A 15,082-nucleotide genomic window follows, 5' to 3' on the forward strand; every position below is an offset into this window, starting at 1 on the left:
GGAGCATTTGGTATTGCTCAACGTCAGTAAGTGTCTTTCCTCTTTTCACGGGTCTTTTCCAAGATTTGGCGAATGGTTAATATCTGGTCAGTTGTTAATTTTCCAGACCTAAAGCCACACTGATAAGGTCCCAACAGTTTTTTGATGGTGGGCTTAAATCTTTCAAACAGTACGCTCGATAGAACCTCATATGCGATGTTGAAGAGGCACAAAGGAGGACGGACTCATTTTTTGTGAAAAGAACACGGAGGTACGTACATGCAAAAATAGAAAGTTCTCGAAAGTAGTCTAAGGGAATCTTAATATACTTGTATGTATGTATTTTATTGCCTAATAACTATTACATATAGATGTACATACTCTGACCCATTCCTCAAATAGTTTCGGGTAGAGTCAAGAAGTAGTTTACATAAATATCAGTCTGTTGTTCATAAAAGATCTGCAGTTTTATTCGAATTCCTAGACACAAGGACTTGTGCTCTAGAATGAAGTAATTTTTTAATTCCGTGGTTTCAGAAGAAGACGAGTCCTAAATGTGGCATACCACAATGAAAATTAGACATATTTCCTTTAGATTTGAGCGACTCACAATTTCGGACTATACATCTTTTATTATTCCTGTCCTTTCATTAAAGTGGACTGCAAAAAAAATTTCTTGAAAAGAGATCTAATTCTCTATTTACTCGTGGTATTTGCGCACGAACCCTTTTTGGTTGATTACTCCTCGTCCTTGGTGTTTTGCAGTTTGAAAAGTAGTTGAAATGTTTGTAGCCAAGAATAATAATGAACTCAAACGGCAGTTAATAAGCTTGCATTTTATAGTTTCAGCCTTCTTTGGGTTTTCGCAACTTTTCCGTCAGGCGCCTCAATGGCAGGCGCTTAATTTTGAAACACTCACACACTTGGTTTTTCCACAATTGGTAATTGTCTTAAATCTGGCAATTATTTTCTCCTTTAGTGACAGTTGTTAACTAATTAGAAATTGAATTATGAAGCAAGTGCTTGTTGACTTTTGGACTAAAATTATGATTCTCTATACATGTATGGATGTTTGTAGTAAATACCCACATATTTATTTACATCGAAGACCATAACCTTAAATACAAATATGTATGTATGTATATACCATACGATATATGGCGCAAATAATGGTTTAGATTTTGAAGAAACTTTAACCTTTAAACCTCATATCCATAAAATATTTCTGACATATTTTGAGTTGTGGACAGCAGCACAGACAATTTTTTATGGAAAACTGCTCCTACTTTTCTAGAGTCATGTATTCTTACCATAATAACTCACAAATTGAGGCCAAATGCTCAATATAGATACTTTAAGGCAATGCGATGAGAAATCCCAAAACTCCATTCAATGCCAACAAGTTGACATTGAACTAAAATGAAAATAAATAGCACTTTCTAAAAACTTAAATTTCCCAAAACTACCCCTTCCAAAACGGTTTCCCCTCACTGGTATATGCATACATATCATGCATGTGGTCGTGCATGGGTACTTTGCAACAAGTGACTCTGTTTATTACTCCCGCTCATATCGTGTTGTTGTAAAATTTAGTACACAGGTAAGACTGCAAAAGCAAATACACAAAACAGATGGAGTAGAAGAGATTAAGGAAGGACAGAAGTAAAAGTTGGCAGAGTTTCGGTGAGCTTTTCTATGCGTTTGTTTTAAAGCTCTATGCCTTGTGCTACTCATTGACCAAGCTTCATCAGTTGTAATACATTCCAGGTAGAACGGTATTGTTGCTAAAGCCCGAAATTTCGGGATCGGCAAGGGAAGATATTTGGCTTCGATATTTTCACTATTGGAATTTTAAACTAGATTGGGTAAGAAACAAAAATCTTCATTCGCGGGGAAGCAAAACAAAGCATTAATTGTATCGGTTCTGGAAGGGATCAGAATATAATTATTGTATTCTTTCGTTTGCCGCATTCATGGGCAAAATAGGCCGAAAACTTGGTATCTTACCAGACTGATTTCTTTACGATAAATAAAAGAGCAATTGAGCTACTTAGATTTTTTGGCTATACCTTCTTCTTTATTGGCGTAGAAACCACTTAAGCGGTTATAGCCGTGTTAACAACTGTGCGCCAGTCGTTTCTTCTTTTTGTAATGTGGCACCAATTGGAGACTCCAAGCGAAGCCGGGTCCTTCCCCACCTGGTCTTTCCAACGGAGTGGAGGTGTTGTTGTTGTTGTTTTAGCAGATACCTAGAACCCATTTGGATGGTAAGGATTCGCTGAGTTGTCGTCAACATTATCTAACGGGAGGTAACGCGCTGTTTCGATGGGATCGGTCCAAAGGGAGAGAGGTGTCAGATAAGTGGGATTGGTGGGGGATGCAAAGACTCATTGCACGCAGGGGATATATTGGTCTATTCTAGATAAGTAAGAGTTTAACCTACTACAGTTTCCACAACGAAGCTACACAAGGGTTACTCTCGTTTCTCGCGGCAACTCGAGCTTTTCGTCTGCTCTTGACTCCGAGTACGCCATTCACTGGAAGGGAGTCGGTGAAGGTGTTTATGGCTTTGAATGGCGGTCAGAGCTTACCGGAATTTTGGAGCGTCCGAAGTCTGGTCGGCATATTGTTTAATGTCGTCGACGTAATTGGGGAATGAACTCTTGATGTTCCTAGGCCATTTCACTTGGGAGTGGCCGGAAACGATTATTTTACATATGGCTCAAGCAGCTCACGACTTCCGGTCTTTGACCAAGTATCCTCTGGGTAGCCAAAGCACATCCGTTTGACAGCAAACTAAAGTGAGAAGGGGAACCATCCCTCCCCAGGGTTGTGCGGTTTGGGACCCGCCCCGGGAAAAACGCCCCCAATTGTATCCCGATTTTGAGAGCAGTTTCTGGTATGGTTGATTCGTGCATAATTTCCCTAATTTCTTGGGTTTTATCTTTTGGCAATATATGACTCAAATCCTTACATCAACCTAATTATTAGTTAGGATGCAGAACTAAGAGCGAAAACGAGAGTTTCTTCCTGGAAATAATTTCAGACAAGCAGTAGCAGTTTGTGAATCCAACTCTGTAGGCAACACATATATTTTATTTATTGTATCATATTACATATTATTGTAGTTTTTCTTTGTATATATGTATATTAATGTTGGTGTACATAAGGTTTTCATTGAATTAAAAGTGAAATCTTACAAAAAATAGTTTCCAATAATTTACTTGTACTCAAACAAATTACACATTTTCAGATTCATAATGAGAAAGTAATCGTGCAGTTATAGCTGCTTATGAAAAACACCTTAAAGTATTAATTATTAAATACGTATGTATGTATGTATGTATGTATGTAGTTCATGAAACTAAAATTAATGCAAAAATAAAAACTAACATATGGAAAAATATAAAACTGGCAAAATGGGCGGCAAGTGCGGTGCGGGTAGCACTAGACACTTGAAAGGTTATGTGATGTTACATTTAAATTATGTATGTATGTTTGTATGTATATGTTATGGGTAAAGGCGACCGGACGCCAGAGCTCAGAGTTGAATGATAACGGTACAATATGTATGAGGGTAATTAGTGCTTGTCTTTTGTTTTGGGAGCAAACACTTGGAGCATTTACGCATTTGTTTGCTTCTGTTGTTTTTGTTACTACGCACTAGCTTGCTCCGTTTCTATGTGCTTTGTTTCATAAATTTTTGCTAAAAGTTAGTATTTTTACTACTAGTTGATATTACACTAACAAGTCGCTTATATGGGTGCACGAGCGGACTTCGTTTTAGATCATGGTCGAGAATTTGACAATCATACAAGTGTTTTCGTTTTTTTTTTTTTCAATTTATTTTCAAGTTTTTCTACTCTGGAGTTATGTAAATATGCAGACACTTCTCGAATTCGGTTACGCGGCACTGCGAGTGCCGTCCGTTGCTGTTATTATTATTGCAGTGTTTCATTATTGCACTGCTCGTCTATTCGTAACTAGTGATCTCCTGCTGATCTGCATATATTACTCGGAGTTATAATTGCTGGGAGATGCGATTTCAAATCAAATTGATTTAATCTGCTTATTTGTAGAATCACTATATTTTTAATATACATATGTATATAACAAATTATTTCAGCTGTTTTAGCTGTCGCGCATGAGCATTGAATGCTCACTTTTCGAAGTCTTACGTTTACTAAACATTTTTCTGCTGCATATTTCTTTTGCATATTAAATGTCTCACAAAAAATATGTTTGCAGCACATGAAATAAGAGCATGTAAATATTTGTAGAAAAATAGGTAATATTTTCTCTTATATGTTTGTGGCGTAAAAATCGATCATTAATAATAGTTAGTGCTCACAAGCGTTTAAGCATATAAATTATAAGAAAGAATACTTTTTGTGTTTGTAGCAGTGCGCAAAACGCATCACAAAATGAAATGTTTTTCAAAACGACTCATCCTGTTTTCAACAATTTATCTTCGCGTCATTCAATTTATCTGTTAATTTTAAGTATTTATAGACATTACAAAGGCTATAGTATAAATTAACGGATTTCGAATTTCTTTCTTCACTCAGATCGCTCAAAACCAAAAGCATTTGCTGTTTATACAGATTTATGGTCGGTAATGAGGCTTGTCCAGTTTTTTTGTTCGCAGCACATTTCACTTTCCCGTGTATGTATAGGTGCTATCAGTATTGCATGCGCCACTTTATTTATACACACTCGCTATGATAACTGTGCACAAATTAACAAGAATTCTTCATTTAAACGTATATATTATTAACCGATATATAGCAGGAATGAATAGTCTGGTTTGAATTATTTCTTTACTAGCCGACACCAAGGGAAGCCAAGTCTTCGCTTAATTATCCATTAGCGGCTGAACAGTAATGCTGTGTGTATAAAGAGTTGACGTTGTTGTTGTGGTAGTTGTTGATGTTAGAAATGTGGCTGAACTGCAACTGAGTGGCTGTCATTGACGTGGGTGCACGATTGGGGCGTGATCCCGGTAGGTCTTGAGCTTTGTCTCCATTGCCTGCAAATGGGAAAATGATTGCTTTATTTTGTTCCAAAACTTTTCTTTTCTTATCAAATATATGTATATATTATAAATGACACTATAAGAGGATTTGTAATGCAATAAATGGACAGCCCGAATTTAGGACATTCGGTATTTACTCTGAAAGGTGATAACTGTTAGAAAACAGGAATTTTTCGCCTGTTAAAGAAGATTCCTTATGATGTAAGAAATCAGTGACGCCAGCATATTCATTGTCTCAAAAAGATAAGGATACAAAAGTGATCCGCTTTTCATCAACACTGCAAAGCGAGAGATGCTTCATCTCCTTTCAAATGCACAACACAACACAAATAGGCCCTAATCGCAGCACAATTTTAGTTTATTTCCTATTTGTAAAACAAATATATTGCAACTCTTCACTCCTTTAGCCCAAATATTGGTTTCACTAATATAAAATTTATATATGTAATTGCCTGTGACTAATATAACAAAGAATGCAGTATATAAAACATTTATTGTAGAAAAAATATTTTTATGCTTTACGCACACGAAAAAAATGAATGGTATTTCGTTATTCATAAAACACAAAAGCAAAACAAAATAAAAACTACTAAATTATAAAAAAATATGTTTGTACTTATTTGGAAATATTTTTATTTAATGTGCGCATAGGTGTTTTAGTAGAGCTCGGAGAAATGCTATTTCCGCCGCTCATGCGATCTGCAAAGCGCTTAAATATATTTGTACCAAAATTTAGACTCGAATTGCTACGACTGGCGATTCGTCGTAAGGACACTTCAGGGACATCGGCGTCGGAATCGGTGTAGGACGTGTTTGTGGAGGTCACCGTAGCGTTAGTGTCCATGGAATTATTGCTGCCAAAGGTATTTGTTACACTCCGTCTAAGACGACCTACATTATCGGCCGTTGGCGTGGAGGCACAGCTGCTTGTGGAGTCAGCAGCAGCACGAACTGAACGATCACAGATACAACGAAACCTTTCACACAGAGGGCATAAAAGTGCCTTATCCAACTAAAAGAGAACACAGAGACCATGATGCCACAATGCATTATTTTACGCAACATGTGAGTAGAAGTGCTGGATAGCAGATACAAAGAGTATAGTAAATGTGACCAGTTATGGGATGCAATAGAAACGGTTAGTAGGCGGATTATTTAGATTGTGTTATGCTGAGTCGAGCATTTAGATTGCCACATAGTAGATTTTTTAGCAAACTTGCAAACATACTACATTAAATACATTAATCGAACTAATAACATGACATTAATCAAAGATATGCTTAATAGATTAAATAATTAACTTCAAAATAGGACAGTGAGTACACAAACTTACATTCAATTTCCGTAGCATATCTGCAACAATGTTGAGCGCAGATGTACGAGAGCTGGGCGTCATTGCGTTGCCATTGAGTAAATTTGTTGAATCTGAAAAGGGTTTTTCTATATTTGAGTTATAGATACATGTTCTAACACACTAAATATAAATTTTAAATACATGCTTACGGACACACACAAACGATACAACTACTTTTCCTCACGGTTTTGTACTTAGCCGTTATATTCATTTCGAATTAGTTCAGTTATATTCCGTTATAATATTTTGTTGCATACAAGTTACATATTTATTGAAAACTTAACAACGACTTTATAATAAAAAATACACAAAATATTGATAAAACTGTACTGAAAAAATACTTCATTTTATACCTATCAGGAGCAACATATTAATCACATCGTCAATTACAATATTTGCTGTTAAGTAGTCGTAAAGTTTGTGTGGTTTAATTTTAAAAGCTAATTAGCAAAACGGTCTTATTTTTGACTTTTTCAATTTTGACTTTGCTTTAAACTTGATAAATTTAATGCCGCACTTTCTAGAGTGTAATACACCTAAAATCTTACTTTTCAACGAATGTTGTTCACCATAATTGGGAATAACTGCTGGACTGTTGTTTAGATTATTTGTAAGGCTGGTATTGTGGAGACTGGTATTGTGGAGACTCGTATTGTTGAGGCTGCTTTCTTCATGGGCAATATCACTGTTATTTACAGCGCCATTTGCTATAGCTGCCGAAAGTGTTGTCGATTCAGATATATTAGTAACTGAACCATTTAATGGATTACGCGTTTTTACATTCAGTTCTTGTTTTAAGTCTATAAAGATAGGAATTGGAATAAAATTTAACAAAGAAATTGTGGAGCACACATTTAGGGGTTAGTAACTTTTGTAACAATTTTACCTCTTGTTTCATCCATAAGTCTCTGTAGCTTTTCCTGTAGCATTTCCTTTTCATCCACTTCCATTTCAAGTAGAGCATTTTTTTCATATGCTTTATCTAACATTCTTTCAAAATCTGCAATGCTTTCATTGAGTATGCGATGTGCTCGCTCTAAATCATCATTTTTTTGTTCCAATTGTCGCAGGTACACTTTGAGAGAATCGCGCTCGGTTTTCAAATTTTCCATTTGTCGTTCTGTATTGGCTAATTCAATGCCATGAGATTGTAGTTTGAGCTAAAATATACAAATATTATCATATATCAAATCCATTTAAACGATTTTTCGAATCACAATACCTTCAATGATTCATTTTCTTTCTCTAATGAGGAAAGTGTAAAGCTGAGATCTTTGATTATACTCTGTTTTTGATCAAGTGTAGCATCCATTTCTGCCTCCATTTGCCGCGATTGTTCCACATATTCATCATATTCTTGTTTCACATCTGTCCATCTAAACAATTGCAAACACATTATACATGAAATTACGACTGCACTAATTATTCTACTATTAAAATAAAAACTTACTCTTTGTGATAGAGTTTAGCACGTTCTTTCCAATACCGACATTCGTCCTCAACGCTGTTAAACATTGGTGGTGATTCCATTGCGCTGTGTTTGCCAAAAAATATGAGTTTTGAATATATTTACTCAGAAAGTCAATGTAGAACTCCCTACGTCTTCCTTTATGCGAATATACACCCTTAAATGCTTTTAATGTTTATATAGCAATAAAATTCTGCTTTTCCACGATTTTCCTTGTTATGCTTTTAATTCACAATTTTTCCACACAAAAAATTGTTCAAGCTTTGCTCGTTCCGCTAAGTAAAAAGTAAACACGATTCTGAAAATAAAATAATTTGCGGAAAATCAATTTGAAAACAAGTGTGCGAAGCTGTTTTTGGTCCCACTTTAGTTGCCTTTATATTTTTTTATTCATATTCGATATAATGACGCCGTCGACTCAGCCGACGCCACCGAAACATCAAAAGCAACAACTGCGGAAGAGTTCGAAACGACGAAGGTTAGAAGCCAATGAAATCATCGTTCAGATTTTCAAAACAGGTTTTATTACATCTAACTAACATAATTTCTTTCTATTGGTATAAAAATTAAAACTTTGTAGTAACACTTACATTTTGAAAACAGTTTTATAAAATTCAGATGCCTTGTCTCGCAAAATATGGGAAATAAATGTGAGACAAAACTCGTTAAAAGTTGTGTTTGCAATAAAATACCAAAACTGTAAAATAGCATTGCCAGTTCTCAAAAAACAATGATGCTGTATTATTGCTGTTTCCACTTCCAGGCTTGCACTTATGTGCATCATTATCTATCTAAACAGGGTTGTCTCACACGTAATTAATAACAGTGTCAAAAATGTTTAATTTGCCAGTTCACACACGGGCTCTTTTGTCACTCAAACCGAGGGGCGGTTGAGTTTAGGAAACGACCAGAAAAGTTGAAAGGACCGTGCTTCTCGTGCTCGGCTGAAACCCTATGTGTTATTGCTCGTAACAGTTCGCTGCCACGCAATTCACTACTCCTTTTTTTAAATAAATATATGTATACGATATGTTCGAAAATTGGAATCTATTTTTCGTCAATCATATGCATGGTATGATAGAAATATTTTAAAATACCGACGAAAAAGGATAAAAATAAGACACTTCATTCAAATATTTAATAACATTTAGAAGTATTAATTGTAATAATGTACATAAATTAATTTAAAGAAAAAGGCAACAGCACAAAAATTTTCAAAAAATTTGTTCAAATATGCATATGTCTGTCAATTTTTATGTCTAGATTTTAGCAACCGTTAAGCTCTTGATGATTTTCATTACCTGATTAACCTCAGAGCCAAAGTATATTTCTTAACATAAAAATAGAGGACAGACAATCTAAAAAAGAAAAGACATTATGGTCGTTGATTTAGTATATCCAAGAGTGACGCTCTGAACACATAGAGCGTGACAGTCTGCAAGCGACATCTTTCAAATATTAAGCTACACACGTTCTTATGGACACAGTTATGTAGTTATGCAGCTGTCTCAATAACTGTGTCCATATGAACGTGTGTATTGTAATATTTGACAGATGTCGCTTGCAGTCTGTCACGCTCTATGTGCTCAGAGCGTGAAATGGTCTCCAAAGGACTAACTGCAGGGAAATATTGTAATCACTATTTCTACTGTGTATACACAGTGTTAAGACGAAGTGTTAAATACGAAGCTGTTCCACTGTGGTGCAACTCTGTAAAAGTCATTTCGCTACATTTGGGAGGATTCCGCATAGCTCTCGAAAATATTGTAAAAAATTGGTAAATAGGAAGTTTATTATCAAGTTATTATCTTTATGTTGTCAAAGAATACACAAAGTAATCAAATTTGTTGAAAGCCGCCGGTTAAATCATTTGTATTGAACGATAATAACAATTGCAAATTTCACAATTCACGGACGGGTATAGAAATATAGGGAATAGAAAAACAATTTGGCAAACAAAGAAATGGGGATAACGTTGAAAGGAGAAGTGGCGAAGAGAAGATAAAAAGGGAAAGCAACAAAAGCGGTGAACACGGTTTTCATTGCATTGCATGGAAAATATATGTGCAGCAAATATAAATGAAGCGAAATTGAAATCGGCATAGCCAAGTGTTCGTAAACCTCAGTAGTTGTCTATTTAATGCGAATAGGGTTCAGAAGGGGTAGGTAATGGTGATTTAAACGTCGCATTTAAAGAACAATTTCTAAGGTGCAGGGAAGAACGTTCAGCTTGATTTTTGCCGCTTTGAAAGCAGCATACATAAATATAAATTATTTCGTACAATCCAATATAATTAAACCACTTGTGCAATATTGGTTTAAAATTAACATCGTAAACTCTCTATATTACCAAGCAAATAATCTAAATGTACTATGTTTATATGTTATATAGTTGCAGCGAACAAAGAAGTGCTCACAGAGGGACTTAAACAATTAATGAATTAATGCATTGAATCAAGTAGTCGGGACGCAAAAGAAAATAAAAAAGAATATAGATCAGTGATCGAAATATTCGGGGATTTCTTCAGTTTACATCTGAACTCATTAAATTTAAAGTTCAGTGAATATCTTCTGGCGCTGATACTATGGCTGATCCTGAGAAGCAGAGCTTGATTAACAATGAGGAGACCAATAATACGTATTCTACAGGGCAGCCTAGTGCTGTAGTAGGCAGTATTGGGGGCGGCGAAGCAGGTGCGGCTGTTATTGCAGGAGCAAATCCGACTGAAGGTAATATGTTCAAATCTAACACACAATTATGAGTCTAACGTGCAATTAAGTTCATTAAACCCGGCACTGTAACATGGGAAGTATTTGATGCTGCACACATCCACAATTGCTAAATGAACTGTAAATGAAGCAACCACAATGCAGTAATAGAAACCGTATAAGTGTACTTAATAAAAGTAGGGGCGTGGGTGCTTTGCAGATCTTTTACTGTTTTCGCGATTGCATGAAGTGGTTAAAGTATATATTAATCTCTTGTAAAACATATGCATGCATATCTTTACAATATCACTCCAGTGTAAAGAGTATAACTATAAAATATGTCATTGTTTTGAAAACTTATTATCTGTGAGAAAACACTTAATTTTAGCAGTATTCGAACTCGACGTGTGATTTTTATTTTCCATTGTATTTTCCCACATATCACTTTCGTGTACCCCTTCTTAAAGCGGGATGACTCACACGTCATGGTTGTGGAGAAACAGCTGTTGTCTCGCGATATGTTATCAAATTATTTAGCTTATATATGTACATACATATGTAATCCTTATCCCTGCAGCATGTATGTATATAATCCCGAACGGTTCCTCTGTTATTGTTGGTTGTATAAGAATTAAAGCCTCATATAATATGTTGTTATATGTTTGCGCATACTTATAATAATACACATTTAATAATGCGTATGTAATTGTGAACGTTGAAAGAAACCCGCTCTTTGAAGCATAAGATAGTGTATCACTTAGCATTGACATAGATCTCTATCTGTCTACCAACTAGATTTTAGTGAAGAAGAATCATTCATTTAATGCAATCTGTTTAGATTCGCACACTCATCCGCTTTTATTTTTGCGGTTTGAATTTGCCTTGCTTTTCATTTTCTCAATGCTTTCCTATAAGTCTCATCCGACATGTATATATTCTACAGAAAAGGTTTAATTTACTGTTCAAAAGAGCTCCCAATGTATTTAATTAGTGGTTTTGTATAAAAATGTCTTCAATAATTTTTAGGCGGTGTTTCCCAGGCAAATGTTCCATTTGTGGGTCCGGATGAATTGCCACCGCCTTATCAGGCAAACACTGGAACTGGTGTACCAATGGTTACATGCAGGGTGTGCCAAAACATGATCGATATTACACTAAAAAGAGATCAGCATGTAGTGAAGTGCACCCACTGCAATGAGGCAACTGTAAGTACCATAAAAGTTATAAAAACCGTTAACAAACATTTGACAATGCAATTAATATCTTTGTAGCCAATACGTAATGCCCCTCCTGGCAAGAAGTATGTGCGTTGTCCATGCAACTGTCTGTTGATATGTAAAAGTTCGTCGCAGCGCATAGCTTGCCCTCGGCCTAATTGTAAGCGTATTATAAATTTAGCACCGAGTCCAGTTACCCCACCCGTACCGGCTATGCCAGGAATGTGCCGTGTAACTTGCGGACACTGTTCGGACACATTTTTGGTATATTTTCAATTTAAGTGCATCCTATAGTATTGTTATTATTATAAATTATAATTTCAGTTTAATACGTTTCATAATGCATTGGCGCGCTGTCCCCACTGCAGAAAAGTTTCGTCTGTAGGATCGCGTTTCGCTTGCGGACGCGGTATTTTGTTCGCTATATTAGGATTGCTATTCCTTATTGCGGGCATCGGTATTACTGTTGGCACGTATAAGTATGCAAAGGTAAGACTTCAATTTACATGGTGTTAATTTTTCATGACTATTCATTTGTTTGTACATTCCAGGATCATGGCGGTATCGTTATTGCTTATATTGGCCTATTTCTGATTGCAGCCTTTTTGGGTGCACGTTCTGTTTATTATTTCCGTTTAAAAGTAAGCGCCATAGATGGTCCGATGTAAGGGCGTATTTAAATGTTTTTGTATCATTCCTTTTGATATTAACGAAACAAATCAACACAACATAAACACATTAAGCATATAAAAAAGCCAGAGGAAGATAGAATGAAAAAAGCAGGTGTAGATGCATAAAAAATACTACTTATTACCGACAACATTCACTAATGAATAATTTTCAAAACACACCGTAAAATACATAGTTCACCACTCTAAATAAATATGCAATCGAACAAAAAATATTGCATTATAATTAATTATTCGAACCGGGTAAAAATAATAATATTGCATTAATGCAAACTAGTTCTAACGCATGTAACACGATGCGTTAGCATAAATGACCTAATATTTGATAAAATTCACTAATACAATACCCCTTTTGTACAACATAATCTCAGCAGTCAAAGAAGACGTAGAAAGTCTTCAACTTTACGCCTCAAAATCACATTTATGTAGAAATATGCTTTGTTTTATTAAAAAGCAAACTCAAAGGTAGACAACTTTTTACGTGATTGGTTCAGTGTTTTTAAGAGTTTGGTCGCTTGAATAAATTCACCTTGTTTAGATAAAGTAAGCCTTTTGCGAATCTCTGTCTAATGGTTTACTATGTGATTGGTTCTGCTATACTTATATATTACAATTTTATCATAAATTATCATTTTGTAACTTTTGTAATTGTATTTGTACGTAAATGTTTTTATTCCCTGGCTGAATTACAACAAATAATGTTGATCTGCGGTGCATACACGTGAATAGATTATAATTATTCAACACACACAAACGAAAAACGAAAAATCCCGCTTCCGTTACAATTTGTCTTAGATATAAAGTTCAACATACTTATATAAAAAATGGTCCTCACATGTATGAAGTTGTCCTGCAGCAGCTAGTAAACGCATGTTTGTTGATTAGCCTGTAAAAATTTCGGCCATTTAAGATCGAAAATAATATGTATAAACAAAAAAACAAATATAAGCCTAGAATGGTTCGCGTATAAATTCAACAGAAGCATTCAGTAGGAGGAAATAAAGGCATAGGAGAAGGAAAAAAAGCAAATCTGAATTCTATAAACAAACATTTAATATTAACTATATGATTAAATGAAATATTATGGAACTTATACAATTATATTTAGATTATTACGATATACTGTAAATAAACGCGAAAAAAACCAAAGGAACTTGTTATTTTATTTAATTTATTTATATATATTGCTAACCAAATATAATAACTTATTGTAAATTTCATTGAATTTTTCTGTTCACTGTCATTCCTAGCATGGGGTAGCGAAATGTTCAACCATGTGATATCCGTTTAAGGAACTTATTTTGAATTGAGTGGTTAGACCTGTTATTTTAGATATGTACTTATAAATTACCTATTTCACGACAACAATTTCAGTGCCTCCGCCAGGCGGACCAGCCTCGAGTAGCGCTTTTTTAACGTCATCAATCTTAATTTCTTTACCCTGGCAAATCATGTTCAAAAAATCCAAAAATTCCTCGAAGTCTAAACGCCATTTTCTGAAAATGAAACAATTTAATAAAAAATAAAAAAAGCTATTTACAAATTACTTGAATTTCATATAAGCCATGCCAGTGTCGGTCATCGTGAATGCCGTTCTTAATAATTTTGCTTGATCCAACCAAAAATCTATCTGGGACAATAATATGGTTTCGTATATCTCATTTTCCAAGTCTAAGGTGTTGATATTATTGTTGGCATACAAGTGGAAGAGACTTTCGATAGTATGCTTCTTTTGCTTATTCTCATCTTCGTCGGCCATGGCTTATAACTGCGAATTTTGCACTGTCGGCTGGATTTGTGTGTATATAAATGGGATAATACACGTATAAATTTGTTTCACAAATTACATGTATTGACTTTATTTTGTTTATTTTTTCAAGACATTTGATACCTACTCGCTCGTGTCCCCATTTTTGTTTGTTATATTGCCGTTACTACGTCGCATAACGACTATATTACGTATTTAAATATTTCGGTGGATATGTACATATGTATACATACGTTTAAATTTAATTTTAACTAATTGAAAATTATCCAATGATGAAATTTCGCGTTACAAAATATAACAGTTGTGACAAATATTGTAATATATGTATGTACTATGCATGTTTGGCGTCGGATGTTTCCTTAAGAATAGTGAATCTGCTTGTTAATACCAAGAGTGATAGAAGAAAATGGCGGTTGGCGTAATCTTGGCAAATCCGGCATAGAATAGATAACTGCGTAAGCGGTGCCAATAAATGCGTTTAACGATCTCTTCCTTGTTACGTTTCCACGACTACGTAACCGGAACACATCCGAATTTTCATTCGGCTGTCAACTCGGCAATATTTCTCCAAATTTCTTAGGGCTGCTTTCTGCCGCTTTAACAACAACGGTCCTTTCAAATTCGCTTCTCTATTCATACATTCGCATAAATGTGTATCATATCCATTCACATTAGAAGTTAAAATTTTAGTTAAGCTTTGAGCTGCTAGGGGGAGTACACATTCACCACGTTCAAAATTTCAACTTATACTTTCAGAATTTTCTATTGTCCCACAGTAAATTTTAGCTGTCGGATGTGCTTACCTATAATATTCGCCACGACTGTTATCAGCTGATTTTGACATTGGTACGCGAGATCATAAA

The 15,082-nt window shown here is 35.1% G+C and overlaps 3 protein-coding genes across 7 annotated transcripts; 1 reads left to right on the forward strand and 2 right to left on the reverse strand.

Annotated features, from left to right (window-relative positions):
- Positions 1-5,609: 5,609 nt before the first annotated feature.
- Positions 5,610-8,537, reverse strand: LOC120777335 (nuclear distribution protein nudE homolog). Of its 3 annotated transcripts, none has more exons than XM_040108579.1 (7): positions 8,427-8,537; positions 7,819-8,134; positions 7,591-7,744; positions 7,255-7,528; positions 6,917-7,168; positions 6,348-6,439; positions 5,610-6,026 (listed from the first exon to the last, which is right to left on the reverse strand). In XM_040108579.1, exons 2-7 carry the CDS (start codon positions 7,896-7,898, stop codon positions 5,631-5,633), a joined length of 1,248 nt encoding a protein of 415 aa, XP_039964513.1. In that variant the 5' UTR covers positions 7,899-8,134; positions 8,427-8,537; the 3' UTR covers positions 5,610-5,630. The 3 variants fall into 3 exon arrangements, with proteins under 3 accessions (XP_039964513.1, XP_039964511.1, XP_039964512.1); XM_040108577.1 differs by having other exon boundaries at positions 6,348-6,454; XM_040108578.1 differs by having other exon boundaries at positions 6,348-6,454; positions 7,819-8,111; positions 8,427-8,527.
- A 973-nt stretch (positions 8,538-9,510) lies between these two features.
- LOC120778655 (type 1 phosphatidylinositol 4,5-bisphosphate 4-phosphatase) lies at positions 9,511-13,600 on the forward strand. Of its 2 annotated transcripts, none has more exons than XM_040110572.1 (6): positions 9,511-9,613; positions 10,229-10,566; positions 11,572-11,750; positions 11,817-12,026; positions 12,087-12,251; positions 12,314-13,600. In XM_040110572.1, the coding sequence occupies exons 2-6, from the start codon at positions 10,422-10,424 to the stop codon at positions 12,428-12,430; spliced, it is 816 nt and encodes a 271-aa protein (XP_039966506.1). In that variant the 5' UTR covers positions 9,511-9,613; positions 10,229-10,421; the 3' UTR covers positions 12,431-13,600. The 2 variants fall into 2 exon arrangements, with proteins under 2 accessions (XP_039966506.1, XP_039966507.1); XM_040110573.1 differs by lacking the exon at positions 9,511-9,613 and adding an exon at positions 9,768-9,998.
- Positions 13,109-14,914, reverse strand: LOC120778656 (tubulin polymerization-promoting protein homolog). 2 transcript variants are annotated; one of them, XM_040110576.1, is made up of 4 exons: positions 14,347-14,913; positions 13,999-14,240; positions 13,803-13,947; positions 13,109-13,746 (listed from the first exon to the last, which is right to left on the reverse strand). In XM_040110576.1, exons 2-3 carry the CDS (start codon positions 14,208-14,210, stop codon positions 13,803-13,805), a joined length of 357 nt encoding a protein of 118 aa, XP_039966510.1. In that variant the 5' UTR covers positions 14,211-14,240; positions 14,347-14,913; the 3' UTR covers positions 13,109-13,746. The 2 variants fall into 2 exon arrangements, with proteins under 2 accessions (XP_039966510.1, XP_039966508.1); XM_040110574.1 differs by having other exon boundaries at positions 13,109-13,947; positions 14,347-14,914.
- Between the last annotated feature and the right edge of the window lie 168 nt (positions 14,915-15,082).

The sequence above is a fragment of the Bactrocera tryoni genome, chromosome 5 (genome assembly GCF_016617805.1).
Source record: "Bactrocera tryoni isolate S06 chromosome 5, CSIRO_BtryS06_freeze2, whole genome shotgun sequence".
Classification (NCBI taxonomy): domain Eukaryota; kingdom Metazoa; phylum Arthropoda; class Insecta; order Diptera; family Tephritidae; genus Bactrocera; species Bactrocera tryoni.

Excerpts from the sequence above, each read along its gene's own strand:
- LOC120777335 (XM_040108577.1), bottom strand. The coding sequence starts at position 7,898 with ATGGAATCACCACCAATGTTTAACAGCGTTGAGGACGAATGTCGGTAT. Across the intron at positions 7,529-7,590 it reads AAGAAAATGAATCATTGAAG|CTCAAACTACAATCTCATGG; the intron begins GTATTGTGATTC and ends TGTATATTTTAG. Across the intron at positions 7,169-7,254 it reads ACTTATGGATGAAACAAGAG|ACTTAAAACAAGAACTGAAT; the intron begins GTAAAATTGTTA and ends CTATCTTTATAG.
- LOC120778655 (XM_040110572.1), top strand. The coding sequence starts at position 10,422 with ATGGCTGATCCTGAGAAGCAGAGCTTGATTAACAATGAGGAGACCAAT. Across the intron at positions 12,027-12,086 it reads ACTGTTCGGACACATTTTTG|TTTAATACGTTTCATAATGC; the intron begins GTATATTTTCAA and ends TTATAATTTCAG. Across the intron at positions 12,252-12,313 it reads GCACGTATAAGTATGCAAAG|GATCATGGCGGTATCGTTAT; the intron begins GTAAGACTTCAA and ends TGTACATTCCAG.
- LOC120778656 (XM_040110574.1), bottom strand. The coding sequence starts at position 14,210 with ATGGCCGACGAAGATGAGAATAAGCAAAAGAAGCATACTATCGAAAGT. Across the intron at positions 13,948-13,998 it reads ATGGCTTATATGAAATTCAA|AAAATGGCGTTTAGACTTCG; the intron begins GTAATTTGTAAA and ends TTTCATTTTCAG.